We start from the raw sequence: 15,015 nt of genomic DNA on the forward strand, positions 1-15,015 counted from the left end.
CACTCACTCACTCACTCACTCACTCGTTCCCTGTCACTCACTCACTCGGGAGGGGCAGAAACTTCCTCACATCACTGTTATGGAGTGTGTGGAGGTGGTGCACCTGAGGGTTGAGACTGCTCTAATCTCTCAGAAACATTGTCACAGGATGGTGCAGGTAGACAGTAATGCAGAGAAGTTGGGGTGAGACGTTCGGGACGGGGGGGATGGGCTGAAATGCAGCTGGGGGACAGTAGCTGGTGGAAAGTCTGGTTCAGCCTGAGAGTTGGTGAAAGAGGAGCAGGGGTCCAGAGGGTGTGAAGCTACTGTAAATGGTATTTCAACAGAAACTTTGAGGAAACTGCAGCTCATTGAAGCTTTGATGTTGATCTTACAATCTGAGTATCAAGACGGGGGCTATCACCACATTTGTGACTTTATCCCTGCACTCATCTTACTCTGGGGTCTGTCCTCCTTCCTTTCACCTGCAAGTTTTCCTTTTTGAAAATGGGACACAGTTTTTGTAGCTGCCTCTGTTTTCAAGAGGGAGAGATTTTCAATCAGGGAGTGAGACATTGAAGAAGAGCAGGGGAAATAACAAACTACCTCTTTGATGTAGGTCAGGATTGTTTCATTTCTGAATGGTAATTGTTCTGAGAAGACAACTGGCAGGAAACATAAGCACTGCAGTAATTGCTGCAGGCAGAGTCCCTGTGACACTGGGTATGAGATCTTTGCCAGGTTCTGAGCACATGGTGTCTCCTGATGGACATCTTGTTACTGAACTGTCTGGTTGGATAATTAGCTTAACAAAGTATTTGTATTTCACCCAGTCATGGTGATTGTTTACAACTAATGTCCAGAAACCAAATTTTAAGAGACTGTTAGGGGCACTGTCTGAATTCTCAGCTTTTTTCTCTATTGGGATTATAAAGAAAAAAATGTGGAGGAGAACTGTTTCCTGAGGTTTTGATTTAAGTCATGGATTTGGCAGGCAGTGTGACTTCTGAGTTGGACAATTCCCTAATTTCAAACTTTAATGCCCGTCATTGCAAATGTGTTCCCTGTCGAGGTTCTTGCAGAGTGCGTTAATCAGCCTTAATCACCCTGAGATGTGTCCAGTTTAAATCACAGGAATCTGACACAGCCTAGACCCTGGATGTAGGCAGAGCACAGCACCTGGTAACTTAGAAGCTGGGAGGGAAGCTAGACAGAAAATGTCACCTTGAGCATGATTTCACGACAAAGTAAATAAATAAGAACATTGGCACTGGGTCCGATTATTGAACAGTGAATTAATGAGTGATTTTGGAATGGAAAAGTCCTGGAACAGTAAAATGCAAATGGAATCATTTTTTAATCAAAGGAAAAGATGAAAGGTACAACAGTTGGGATAGGCTGTAACAGTTGGTCAAGGAAAAAAATGCTGTTGTGACCTTTCTGTATTCTCCTTGTCATCTTGAACCCTGCAGTCCATGTGCTGTAGGTAAATCCACAGGGTCAAAAGGGAGGGAATCCCAGGATTTTGACCCAGTGACCCAGAAGGAACAGAGATATATTTCCAAGTCCGAATGGTGAGTGGCTTGGAGGGGAACTTGCAGGGGCTGGTGTTCCCATATACCTGCTGCCTTTGTCCTTTGACGGGGGTAAAGGTGATGTAGAGGGAACGTTATTAAACTTGTAATTGAATTGCACAACATTTTAATGAGGATTAACAATTTGCATGCTTATAATTAAAAAAAAAAGGAGCCAGCGAAATGTAGCTGGTCTGACAGCATCTGTGGAGAGAAAAACAGACTTAACATTTTGAGTCCAATTGTTTCTTCAGTTTTTATGCTGTAGAGAAAGGATGGAGGAGGAAGTAGAACAGATAGGAGGTGCTTTTAGCATATAGCAAAGGGAGTGCTAACAATATTACAGAAAGATAGAGATGAAAGAAATGGTATTAATAGAAAATAAGTCAGCCCTTCTGACAGCAAACCCATGCAAATCAGGCTGGGGTATGGAGATCACATTGCAATAGACTGGTTAATGTAGACTTTTCATATTGCTCCTTTAATGTAGGAAATGTTCAAAGTGTTTCCATGATTTGAAACAAAGGCATTGTAAACAAAATATAACATTGAGCCATGTAAATCAATATTATGATAGGTGACCAAACACTTGAGCATAGAGATAAGGTTTAAGTAGCAATTTATAAGGGGAGAGAATAATTCAAATCCCTTCTCACAAGCAGCAATAGGTGGGGTTTGGGGGGAAGAAGGGGAGTGAGAGAGGGGCTGTAGTTTGTACATTCCAAGGACTGCAGTGGTTCAAGAAGCAACTCACCACCTTCTCAAGGGCAATTACAGATGGGCAATAAATGCTGACCCATCAAGCAATGCCCACATAACTTGCATTTTTTTTTAAATGTGGGGAGATTTAGGGAGGGAATTCCAGAGCTTCGAACCTTCGGCAAGATTAAAATCTTGAATGTTCGAGGTGCCACAATTATAAGAAAGCTGAGATCTCTGAGGCTTTCACATGGGAACACCACTCCCTGCAAGTTCCCTCTGAGCCACTCACCATCCTGATGTGGAAATATATTGCTGTTCCTTCACTGTTGCTGGATGAAAATCCTGGAATTCCCTCCCTAATGGCATCGTTGGTCAACCCACAGCGGGTGGACTGCAGCGGTTCAAGAAGGCAGCTCACCACCAACTTCTCAAGGGGCAACTAGGGACAGGGCAATAAATACTGGCCAGCCAGTGACACCCACCTCTCATTAAAAAGAAATTCTGATGAGATTTTTGACTTAGGGAGCAAAACTTACTGAGTGAGTTGGTCATTCTGAGCAAGTGGGAGGATTACTGTGATGAGGTGATGACCATTGTGTAAATGTCAGAGTGACAGTTCCCCGAGGCTTCAATGCAGCCTCCTCTTCAATCCAGGGCATGCTTTATAAAGAAAAGCTTGAGAACTGGCAGAATAAAGTGCACTGATTATTAGTAGCTGATGTAAGCAGTATTGAAACTGACTCACTTTGCCAGGACTAGGTCAGCTGGTCTTGTTTTGCTGCTTGCTGGGAGGATTTGTTGGAGCAGCAGTTATTATTGGCCAATCTTCCTTCTTAATGACTCATTTCCTTTCCAGTTACCCCAGGCTACCCCAGCAGCTGGGACCTGGGGAGGGGAAACAGGAGAAAAACTTTTGTTCCTTGATGGGTTTGCACTGGGTGGGTGGTGGGGGTGGAGGGTGTGGGGGAGGTGTTCAGTGACAGGGAATACTGGTGTTATCAGGATGGTCTTGTCGGGTAACAGAGAGAGATATTGGCTGTTCACTTCAAAGACACTTTGTTCGCAGTGGCAAAGATGTTTCTCGTTTTTAACAGTTTGTGAGCAGAAGTGGTGCATTAGCCTGTTTCATCCTGAACTCTCCCTGATCTGGGGTGACCCTTCTCAGCCACAAATTGTGGTAGGAGATTAGTGAGAAACACAGGCACTGCTGTCTTTCTGATCCCTTCAATCCAACAGTCAGGTCTCTGAGTAATAGAATCACTGAATCGCTACAGGGTGAAAGCAGACCGCTTGGCCCATTGGATCCACACCAACCCTCCGAACAGCATCCAATTCGGACTCAACCTCCTATACTGTCCCTGTAACCCTGCATTTCCCATGATTCGCCCACCTAGCCTGCACATCCTTGGAAACTATTGGCAATTTAGCATGGGCAATCCACCTAAACCGCACATCTTTAGACTGGGAGGAAACCCACACAAATGCAGGGAGAATGTGCAACCTCCATACAGACAGTCACCCAAGGGTGGAATCGAACCTGGGTCCCTGGTGCAGTGAGGCAGCAGTGCTAAACTCTCCGGTGGTTAGAGCCATACCTGAGACATGGGAAGATGGTCGTGGTTGTGGGAGGTCAGTCATCTCAGCTCCGGTACATCCCTGCAGGAGTTCCTCAGGTAGTGTCCTAGGCTCAACCATCTTCAGGTTATCAATGACCTTCCCTCCATCACAAGGTCAGAAGTGGGGATGTTCACCAATGATTGCACAACGTTCAGCACGATTTGTGACTCCTCAGACTCTGATGCAGTCCGTGCTCAAAAGCAACAAGATCTGGACAATATCCAGGCTTGGGCTGAGAAGTGGCAAGTGACATTCATGAAACACAAATGCCAGGTTATGACCATCACCAATAAGAGACAATCTAACCACTGTTCCTTGACATTCGATGGTGTTATAATCACTGAATCCCCCACTATCAACATCCTGGGGATTACCATTGACCAGAAACTCAACTGGACTCACCACATTAACACAGTGGCTACAAGAGCAGGCCAGAAGCTGGAAATGCTGCGGCAAGTAACTCACTTCCTGACTCCTCAAAGCCTGTCCACCATCTACAAGGCACAAGGCAGGAGTGTGATGGAATACTCCCCACTTGCCTGGATGAGTGCAGCTCCAACAACACTCAAGGAGCTTGACACCATCCAGGACAAAGCAGTCTGCTCGATTGGCACCTCATCTACAAGCATTCACTCCCTCTACCACCAATGCTCAGTAGCAGCAGTGTTTACTATCTACAAGATGCTCTGCAGAAATTCACCAAAGATCCTCAGACAGTATCTTCCAAACCCACAACCACTCCCATCTAGAAGAACAAGGGCAGCATATACATGGGAACATGCCACCTCCAGGTACCCCTCCGAGCCCCTCACCATCCTGACCTGGAAATGTATCGCCGTTCCTTCACTGTCGCTGGGTCAAAATCCTGGAATTCCCTCCCTAATGGCATTGTAGGTCAACCCACAGCAGGAGGACTGCAGTTGTTCAAGAAGGCAGCTCACCACCACCTTCTCAAGGGCAACTAGGGATGGGCAATAAATTTCTGGCCCCAGCCAGCAACGCCCACATCCCACAAATGAATAGATAAAAAATAATGGACATGGTGTGTCCATCTGCAATTGTTATTAACTGTTTCATCTTTGGATGAAGGGGAGATAGGTACCTTGTTTTGTACTGGATGTGTTCTTGTAATTTAGTGTTTGATTTGTTACAGAGGGCACAGCAGCATAAATGTGTTCAGTATTAAGTTCCAAACGGTTCTGGGCAGGAATTCTTTAGACAGTCAGTTGCTGAATTTCTGTATGCATGACAGGTTGTTGTGAGTGAGTTCCCTGTGTGAAGGTGGGTGTTGAATTTACGGCTCAACTTGTTTCCCACGAGATGTTCTCCAGCTCCATGCTGGGCGTGTCCTCCTGCTTTGCCCCAACTTGTCCCAATCCTGCAGCAAGAATATTCACTCACTGTATGTTCCTAACCTTGAACAGGTCTTCAGCAGCTGACTAACACTGTGTGTTCCTGGACTCTAGAAGCAATGAAACTACCTTTAGCACCTGCAATAGGGTAAATAATATAAAACCACTGTTTAAAACAAAAAAAAATTAACACTTTCAGCAGCAGGTCTCTCTGAATGCTTTATAAAAATTTTAGTTACTAAGGTTGATGGAATACCAGAGTTTACAGGTTCCTTCCTGGATTCTGAACTGCTACATCTCCAATTCGTATCAGAACACATGACCCTGTTCCCATAGCGACTGTTCCCCTACCCTCAGTTACCGGGGAATCCCATTCACTGCTTTACTTTTAAAACTAAATACAAAGTTCCTCCTCTCTCCACTATTCTGTTTTTCTGTTTTGCTGTCTGCATTTCATTGCTAGCTCACTCTCCCGCTGCAAGAAATCTTGCAATTTATATGAATACCTTGTGTCTTCTTTCTCAATATCTTTCAGCTCTTTGATCCAAAGACATGGACTTCATTGGATATGAGGTTTCCACACACTGACTCTCACTGGGGTACGGGGTCCCTCTCTCTCACACAGACTCTCTCTGGCGTACAGGGTCTCACTCTCTCTCTCCACTCTCTCTCTCTCTCTCTCTCTCCACTCTCGTCACTGATTCCTTGTTAGTACCTGACATTGGGGTACATTTTGTGAGTGTTGACTCCCGTTGAGTTGTGCCCATCTCATAGGTGAATGAGCATCCTCTCAACAGCCGTTCTTGGCCTCATCCTTCGATGATTAGTCTGGCACTGACCCAGGTCTCTGTGGCTGCTTTAAGAATGTCACAAGACTCCATCCACAAGCAGTGTCCGTGTGATGATCTGTATTTTCTGTAAGTCGTGGGACATTGGCTTCAATCTATAGCTGTGGTGGGAGTAACTTCAAATGATACCTTCAGTCAAGAGATGAAATAAAGTTTCCCATCCATCATATTGCTGTCAGACCTTAAGTATTTTACTGCAAGAAATTTAGCGGAGAATTATGACTTAATACTTAGTATTAGGTGTTTAAGATTAATATTTCTTTGATATTGAGAATATTAATCTGTCAATGTTTAACTTCTCAGTGTAACTTGTGTCATTATTTTGTTGCTTTTAGGAGAATTCAGAACACTGGATTGTATTAGTAAAGTGATCTTGAGTCACAGAATGTAGAATTTGCAATTGTTTTGTGTGATGAGTATTTTGAGAATAACATTTTGTAAAACTTTACAGCAACAAAGTATTGTCTGATGCAGGGGAGAGTTCATAAATTCTACATCAGTCTACAAGGATGCGATTAGTCATAGGTTTGCGAGTTTGCTGTGAAAATGAATCTTTCTTTAACTGGCCCGTCCCTTAAAGCTGCAGAATAGGCACTGCATTGATGTCAGTCACTGTGGAAATCCTGCAAATTGATGCTTGTCAGTCTCTCCTGACTTCTGCCCAATGACAGCTTTTAAGAGGCAGGCAAACCAGCAGAAATCGATTATGGGTTAGATACCGTTTGTACCTTGAAGTTTGATTTGAACATGATTAAAAATGAGACTTAAAGAGTGAGACAGAACTATAGAACCATCTGTCCCACAATTAAAGTGGTACATTCTGTTCTGAAGAAGGATCACTGGACCAAAAACATTAACTCTACTTTCTCTCCACACATGCTGCCAGATTTGTTGAGTTTCTCCAGCAATTTCTGTGTTTGTTTCTGATTTCCAGCATCTGCAGTTCTTTGGTTTTTTTGTACAATTCTGTTTTTATTTTGATATAATTTCTTAATCTGATCATTGTTATAGTTAAGTAACAAAACATGCGTAGTCTTGGTTCAAACACGGATAAGAGAACTGAATTCCAGAAATGAGGTGAGAGTGACAGCCCTTGATATCAAGGCTGCATTCAACTGAGTGTGGCATCAAGACACCCTAGCAATACTGGGATCAACAGCATTGTGGGGCAACCTACAGGACATGGCTGGCAGCAGTTCAAGAAGGCAGCTCATCTTCACCTTCTCAAGGGCAACAAGGAATGGGTAATAAATGCTGAGCCAGCCACGTAAAACTTTTAAAAATGGTTATCAAGGGGCAAACTGTCCACTGATTGGAGTCGCACCTGGCATATCAGAAGATGCAGTGTTTGCTTGAGGTCAATCATCTCCATTCCAGGACAAGTTTATAAGAGTTGCTCAGAGTAGATATTTTCTGATCAACCTGTTCAGGATTGTTATTACGCATATAGAAGTAAGACCTGAATTCAGGTCTCCTAGTTCAGAGGTAGACACAGAGCTTCCTGTTTTCTCATCAACCTGTGCAGATGTATTATAACATACTTCCGGAGCAAGTGGGACTTGTACTTGACTCGAGGTAGGGACACTACCACTGCACCATGACAGCCCCTAGTTCCTCAGGGTATTTTTAAATCAGTCTGTTTAGGGGCATTATGACCTAGCACTTGAACTGGGGTCATCTGTTCTGGAGACAGGGACACTACCACTGTGCCACGATTCTTAGATATTTAGGGTTGTGTCCTCAGCCAACCATCTTCGCCTGCTTCACCAACTACCTTCACTTCATCATAAGGGAAGTGGGATGTTCAGTGACAACAGCAGTGTTCAGCATCATTCATGACTCCTCAGAAGAGCCAGGCAATGTCTCCAACAAGAAACAATCTCACCACCTATCCTTGACAATCAATGGCATTACCATCACTGAATCCCCATTATCTGTATAATGTGGATTACTATTGACTAGAAACTCAACTGGACTAGACATATAAACACAGTGACTACAAGAGCAGGTCAGATGCTGGGAATTCTGTGATAAGGAACTCCCCAAAATATGTCCACCATCTACAATGCACAGGTCAGGAGTGTGAGGGAGTATTCAGCACTTGTCTGAATGAATGTAGCTCCAATAACAAGAAGCTTGGCACTGTCCAGGACAAAGCGGCCCACGTGATTGGCACTACATCCACAAGCATTCATTCCCTCCACCACTGACCCACTCAGTAACAGCAGTGTGTACTATCTACAAGATGTACTGCAGAAATTCACTTAAGATCCTCAGACAGCACCTTCCAAACCCACGACCACTTCCATCTTGAAGGACAACAGCAGCAGATACAGGGGAACACCACCCCCTGCAAGTTTCCTTCCAAATCACTCACCATCCTGAATTGGAAATATATTGCCATTCCTTCACTGTTGCTGGGTCAAACTCCTGGAATTCCCTCCCTAAGGGCATTGTGGGTCTGTTTACTCCCTGATCTGCAGCAGTTCAACAAGAATAGCTCACCACCACCTTGTTGACGGTAACTATAGATGGGCAATAAATCATTTCTTATTGTCACAGTGAAAAGTATCATTTTACCTGCTATCCAAACAAATCATACCTCAAGTAAGACAGGGTAATAGAACAGAATGTAGAATATAGTATTACAGCAACAGAGAAGGTGCAGAGAAAGATTAACTCATATATTAGAGCGGTCTGTTCATAACAACGGGGATGAAGCTGTTCTTGAATCTGTTGGTACACATTTTCAAACTTTTGTAGCTTCTGCCCGATGGAAGAGGGTGGGAGGGGTCTTTATTGGCTACTTTCCCAAGGTAGCTGAAAGTGTAGATAGAGCCAATGGATGGAAGGCTGGTTTACGTGATGGACTGGGCCTTGTGGCCTTAGACAGAGTAGTTGCCGTACCAAGATGTGATGCATCTGGGTAAGATGCTTTCTATGGTACATCTGTAGAATATTGACCCAGACAGTGACTCAGTTTAGCTATAATTCAGCCTGAGATATGAAGAGACTTTTTGAGGTGCTGTCTTTTGGACAAGATGTTATCCCAAGGCCTCAACTACCCCCCTCACCTTGATGTTAAAGATCCCAGTATAAATTCACCTCAGACAGCACCTTCCAAACCCATGACCACATCCATCTAGAAAGACAAAGGCAGCAGATACATGGGAACACCACCCCCTGCAAGATCCCCTCCAAGCCATCCTAACTTGGAAATATATTGCTGTTCCTTCACTGTCACTGGGTCAAAATCCTGGAATTCCCTCCTCAAGGGCATTGTAGGTCTCCCTATGACACTTGGACTTCAGCAGTTCAAGAAGGCAGTTCGACCCCACCCTCTCAAGGACAACTAGGGATGGGCCATAGACGCTGGGCCCAGCCCATGATGCCCATGTCCCACAACTGAACATAAAAAACAGTTGGAAGAACAATGAGGAAGGAGGGGAGAGTTTTCCACAGTGTATTTATAACATTAGCAACAGCACTAGTTTCACTCGTTCATTTCAAGGCTATTTTTGGGATCTTGCTATGTGAACTTTACCATGTTTTTGTACTGCAACAAATGGGAAGGGCATGGTGGAGATGGGGAGAGGATGGCAGAGTGAGGGAGAGAAGGTTGAAGGTGAGTGCTTGGGGATTAGTGCGGCGGTTGAGGGGAATTGGAGTGCGGGGAATGTGGGTTTGGGTCCAACAGACGGAGCCAGAAACAAGGATGGGATTGTGGCACTTTATCCCATTGGATTTATGGAGGACAGTGACCAGTTTGTCAAGCCGCTGGTGTCTGAGTGTTGTGCTGTCTGACCTGGTTGCAGTGTGTTACTCATTGTTTAATTCCTGATCATGGAATCATACTGTACATAGGAGGCCCTTCAGCCCATTGAATCTGTACCACCAAAAACACACTACAGTGGTCCCACTTTCACATACTAGACCCATTGCTTTGAATGTTATGACATTTCAAGTGCACGTCCCATTTCAACTACTCTCCCAGACGGTGCCTCCCAGACTCCCACCACCCTCTGGGTGAAAAACAGTTTCCTCATATTGCCTTAAACCTCTCGTCTTTCATCTTAAGATTGTGCTCCCTTCATTTTGACCCTTCAGCTGAGGGGAACAGCTGCTTCCTATTCACCCTGTCCATGCCCCTCTATCAGGTCCCCACTCAACCCTTGTCTTGTCTTAAGAAACAGTCTTATCCACCCTCTCTTCAGAACTAAACTGCTCCAGGCCAGGCAACATCCTGCTGAATCTCCTCTGCACCCCGTCCAGTGCTATCACATACTTCCAATAGAGAGGTGACCTCAGTACTTCAGCTATGGCCTGATCATTACAGCACTCCAGGCTTGTTGGCTATTTGAATTCAATTCTGTTCCTTAACTGCATTTGATTTTTATGGCCAATTATACAGACTGAACTTTGAGCTTCCAAACATGAGACTCTTATTCCAGAGTTTGGTATTGTGAAGTTTGACTGAAATTTATTTTCCAACTCCAGTAGTTCAGCAATTTTCCTGCACTTCCTTTGCCAGCCTGAATTCTCAGCCCCATGTGCATGTGGGGAGAATGAACCCTTGGATCATCTTTCCAACTGGGCTCATTCACTGTTTAATGAAAGGCCATAACATGAGCAGCTCCTGTTGTGGGCCCTTGGGACTCTCCAGCCGAAATCCTGAATCTGCCATAAACACCAAATCCTCAGGGGGATGATTCAGGCTACGCTCAGCTTTCTGGCCTCTCTCAGTCACTTCCACTCTCCACCTCTGTGTTTTCGTGGCTTCTTCCTGTGCAGTGAGATTCCGGGTTCACAGAGACTCTAGCCTCACTGTGCCTGGGTTCCAGTGTACCTGAGAAGTGGTTAATCCTGCTGTATACTGGACATTGACCTTAGACATTGTTACTTTATCAATCAGGTTGGTCACCCTCAGCTGCTTCGTCTGATTCACTGTAACTGTGTCTAACTCTGTCCAGAGGAGGAATTAGTCAGAGGGGTGACAGGAAGTTGTTCTGACGTGTTTTCATGGGGTTAGAGAGGAGATGTCGGATGTTCTGGAGGAAGAAGTTGTGCTGGCTGTGAGAGCGCACTTGGCTGAATTAGACTCTCTGACCTGGAGCTCAGTCCCGGGGTCGGGGGGGGTTGTCCCTGTCCAACTGAAGGTCATCTGCTCCCTCGAACTCTCACAGGTCACTCACTCCCTCCCTTCTCTCATCACCAGCAAAGAATGGAAAATCACTTTTTATTTTGAACAACAAAGCATTAAGAACCTCACTTTTCCCCATCTCATGAACCTGATTCCTGGTATTTTGACAAGCTAGGGTCCATTTCTCACTGTTTCTTGGTTGTGTGTGTCTCTCTCATCTTTCTTTTCCTTCCCATTCACCAAAATTGAGAGTCAGAGTGGAGATGCTCAGATTCTTGTCTGTCTGTAAAATATGCAAATGGCTATCAATTACAGTTAGACTGACAATTGAGGCTACATGACTAAAGAAAGCATCTGTTACACAATCTTTAGTTACTCATCAAAACTTCACTCACAGCTGGATGTCCAATACTCCAGATGTGGACATGGGCTGATGTCTTTAGCCAAGTTTTGAGTCCTGATATCTCTGTGCCTCAGTGTGAAAGTACCTTAGACCATGTTATTCTAATGAAGGTAGTGGCCTGAAGACTTGCCAGGCCCAGTCTTCTTTTAATTTCAAAACTATACTTTATTCATAAAATTACTCTTTGTATACATAGTCAGTCTGTACAGTCTTTGCATATGGAGAACAAACATATGCAAAGGCATTTCACGTACAAGATTTAAATCACATATATTCGAGGCACCAGAAGGGTCCGATAACTAAAACCCCCATTTATCATCAGCAGGAAGACTTCAGACAGTGCTGTTTCCCCAATGCACCTCGGCAGCAGCTTCCCCAAGCTTTAGTGCGTCCCTCAGCACATAATCCTGCACCTTGGAATGTGCCAGTCTACAGCACTTGGTCAGGGTCACGCCCTTGTTCTGGAAGACCAATAAGTTTTATGCAAAACGATGTTGGTTATGTATTGCACCCCCCCCACCTCCAACACACACACACACACACACACACACACACACACACACACACACAGTGTCCCTGTGGACACATCCATCTCAGACCTCCAAATGATAGGGAGGATGGCTCGGGTGACAGCAACGGCGCAGGTTCAGGGAATGGGCCAGACCTGCATCTTGTACAACAAAAGAGTGCTCCACACCTAATGACCAGGTTTTTACCTGCAATGGAGGGGGAGTGGAGCTCCCAAAAGCCCAGTTTCTGCTTCACTTTGGCTATGCACTTCTCCAAACGATATTCCGAGCACCTTCAGGTAATCTGCCCTGACGGTGAAAGGGATAGAGGATCAGTTGATTTAGTTCCCAAAGAACACAGCCTCACTCTTACCTCGATTTACCTTGGCTCTGACAGCAGATCCGAGCAGAAAATGGCATGTGCAGGAAGGCTTTGACCTTCAGGCCTCTGCTGCCTGGAATAGTCACCCCCTCTCAGGCTCCCAAACTTGCTGATGGACTTGGCAAAGGGCTCTATACAACACACACAAGGAAGGAGAGAATGAGCAGCTCGGCCTGACTCCGGATCGGATCGGGAAACTTTCAGATTCCCACCTATTGATTAAGACTGCACTAATAATATTAGTGTAGAGCAATTGGATCCATTTGTAAATTCCCTTCCCATTTTGGAGACCATGTCCCACATGTGGATGTGATATCCTGCCAACTCAGTCACCCAGATTGCTCCGGTTTGGGATAGTCAGGTATTTTCCAGGTGGATTTGGTTCTGCCTCAGGCCCTTGATCTCCTCATTGGCTGCTGTTTGAGTTTTGGACTGTTTTTAAAAAAAAATCTTCCTCCTCCACAGCACACTGGCTGTGACAGTCAGCTCAGAGTCAATCACCCCAACTGAGGAGATCTAATCTCCTGGTTATGTTTTTTTACACACCCCTACACTATCGCCATATAACAGTAGTGCTTTAGCTGCTGTTTATTGAATTGTTTGGCATTTGGTAAGAAACTTGGTAACCTGGGAAAATATGCCTTGTGATTGGAATCAGCAGCTTTGGGATCAAAGGTTGTTGTAATAGTTTTATTTAAAAGGAACATCTTTCAGTTTCTCAGTAAAATCTCCCACATTCAAATGAAGGATAGGCTCACGGTAGTTCCAATGTGTGTGGGAAGCTGAGCAAACACTGGGTGTGAGAATCTGTGTCTGTGTGGGGAGCGGCTGTGAGTCATTGCAGTCAATATTCAAATGATTGGAGGAACTTTTTACAACCTCCCTAATGACCTGTCTCTCTCAAACTCAAGTCCAGGGTTTAGTGATGTTTCTAGTTATTCAGTGATTGGTGGGAGATGGTCAGACTGGAATCCAAAACTCAGATGTTATCCTGCAAGACTCCGCACAATTTTAATGAATGTTTAATTACCCTGTGATCTGGAGGAAGGAGGGGTGGATATTGAAAAGACAGAGTTGGGGTGGGGGGACAGAGGAGGATGGTTTGGTGGGAGACGGTAATGGGAGGGTGGGGATTTCAGTGGAAAGTTGGGGGGGTGGTGGTGGTCAGTGGGAGGCTCTGGGTTTGATGGTTTTTGGTGCCCTCATGTGGAGAGAGATTTCTGATCCAATCATTTCCTGAAATTATATTTAAATATAATCCGAGAAAATGACAACTTCTGATGAAGTCACTGATTTGAAACATTAGTTCTCACACCACCGCTTTTAGACTTTAGTTTTTGCTGTCCATTGGCTGAGAGTCCAAGCTCCTTTCAGTCACAGAATCTCAATGATGAGTGGAGACTTGGGAGCTTCACACATCTTCTGCGCTTTTGCACAATAAGTAACATTCTCATCGCACAAATGCCAGGCAACGAGCATCTCCAACAGGAGAGACTCTAACCCGATATCCCTTGATATTCAATAGCATTGCCATCACTGAATCCCCCACTATCAACATCCTGGGAGTTACCATTGACTAGAAATTGGACTGGACTCACCACATAAACACAATGTCTACAAAAATAGGTCTGAGGCTAGGAATATTGCAGCAAGTAACTCACCTCCTGACTCCCCAGAGCCTGGCCACTATCTACAAGGCACAAGCCAGGAGTGTGATGGAATACTCCCCACTTGCCTGGATGAGTGCAGCCCCAACAACACTCCAAAAGCTTGACATTATCCAGGACAAAGCAACCCGCTTGATTGGTACTACATCCACAAGCATCCACTCCCTCCTCCACCGACGCTCAGTAGCAGCAGTGTGTACTATCTACAAGATGCACTGAAGAAATTCACCAACGATCCTCAGTTAGCACCTTCCAAATCCATGACCACTTCCATCTGGAAGGACAAGGGCAGCAGATATATGGGAACACCAACACTTGCAAGTTCCCCTCCAAACCACTCACCATCCTGACTTGGAAATATATCGCCATTCCTTCATTGTCGTTGGGTCAAAATCCTGGAATTTCCTCCTGAATGTCATTGTGGGTCAACCCATAGCAGGAGGACTGCAGTTGTTCAAGAAGGCAGCTCACCACCACCTTCTCAGGAGCAACTAGGGATGGGCAAGAAATGCTGAGCCCAGCCAGTGACACTCTCAACCCATCAATGAATAAAACAATCTAATAACACTTTTCTCTTCTCTCTAACCGCCGGCTCCTACGAAGGATGTAAAGATTATCCGTTCCCTGATATTGGGCGAGTTGGAACGAGGTCAGAGACAGTTCCAGGGTTTGTGTTTCATCACCAGACTCCACAAGAATGAAATGATTCCCAGTGAATCGATGGCCAAGCTGCGTCAGGTAAGTTGGGAACTGTCAGAAACTGGAGCTCCTGTCAAACCTCCTTCCTGTCTCCTCATGTTTTCAAACCCCCTCCCCTATTGCTGCATTCTCCCCTAACCCCC

The 15,015-nt window shown here is 45.0% G+C and overlaps 1 protein-coding gene across 1 annotated transcript in view; it reads left to right on the plus strand.

Moving 5' to 3' along the window:
- Positions 1 to 11,108: 11,108 nt before the first annotated feature.
- oafa (OAF homolog a (Drosophila)) overlaps positions 11,109 to 15,015 on the plus strand; it is an 8,820-nt gene continuing 4,913 nt past the window's right edge. Inside the window, exons 1-2 of the mRNA XM_020523179.2 lie at positions 11,109 to 11,144; positions 14,777 to 14,911. Of these exons, the coding sequence (XP_020378768.2) occupies positions 11,109 to 11,144; positions 14,777 to 14,911 (171 nt within the window). The remainder of the gene's footprint in view (positions 11,145 to 14,776; positions 14,912 to 15,015) is intronic.

This window comes from Rhincodon typus, chromosome 32 (genome assembly GCF_021869965.1).
Source record: "Rhincodon typus isolate 14 chromosome 32, sRhiTyp1.1, whole genome shotgun sequence".
NCBI lineage: Eukaryota > Metazoa > Chordata > Chondrichthyes > Orectolobiformes > Rhincodontidae > Rhincodon > Rhincodon typus.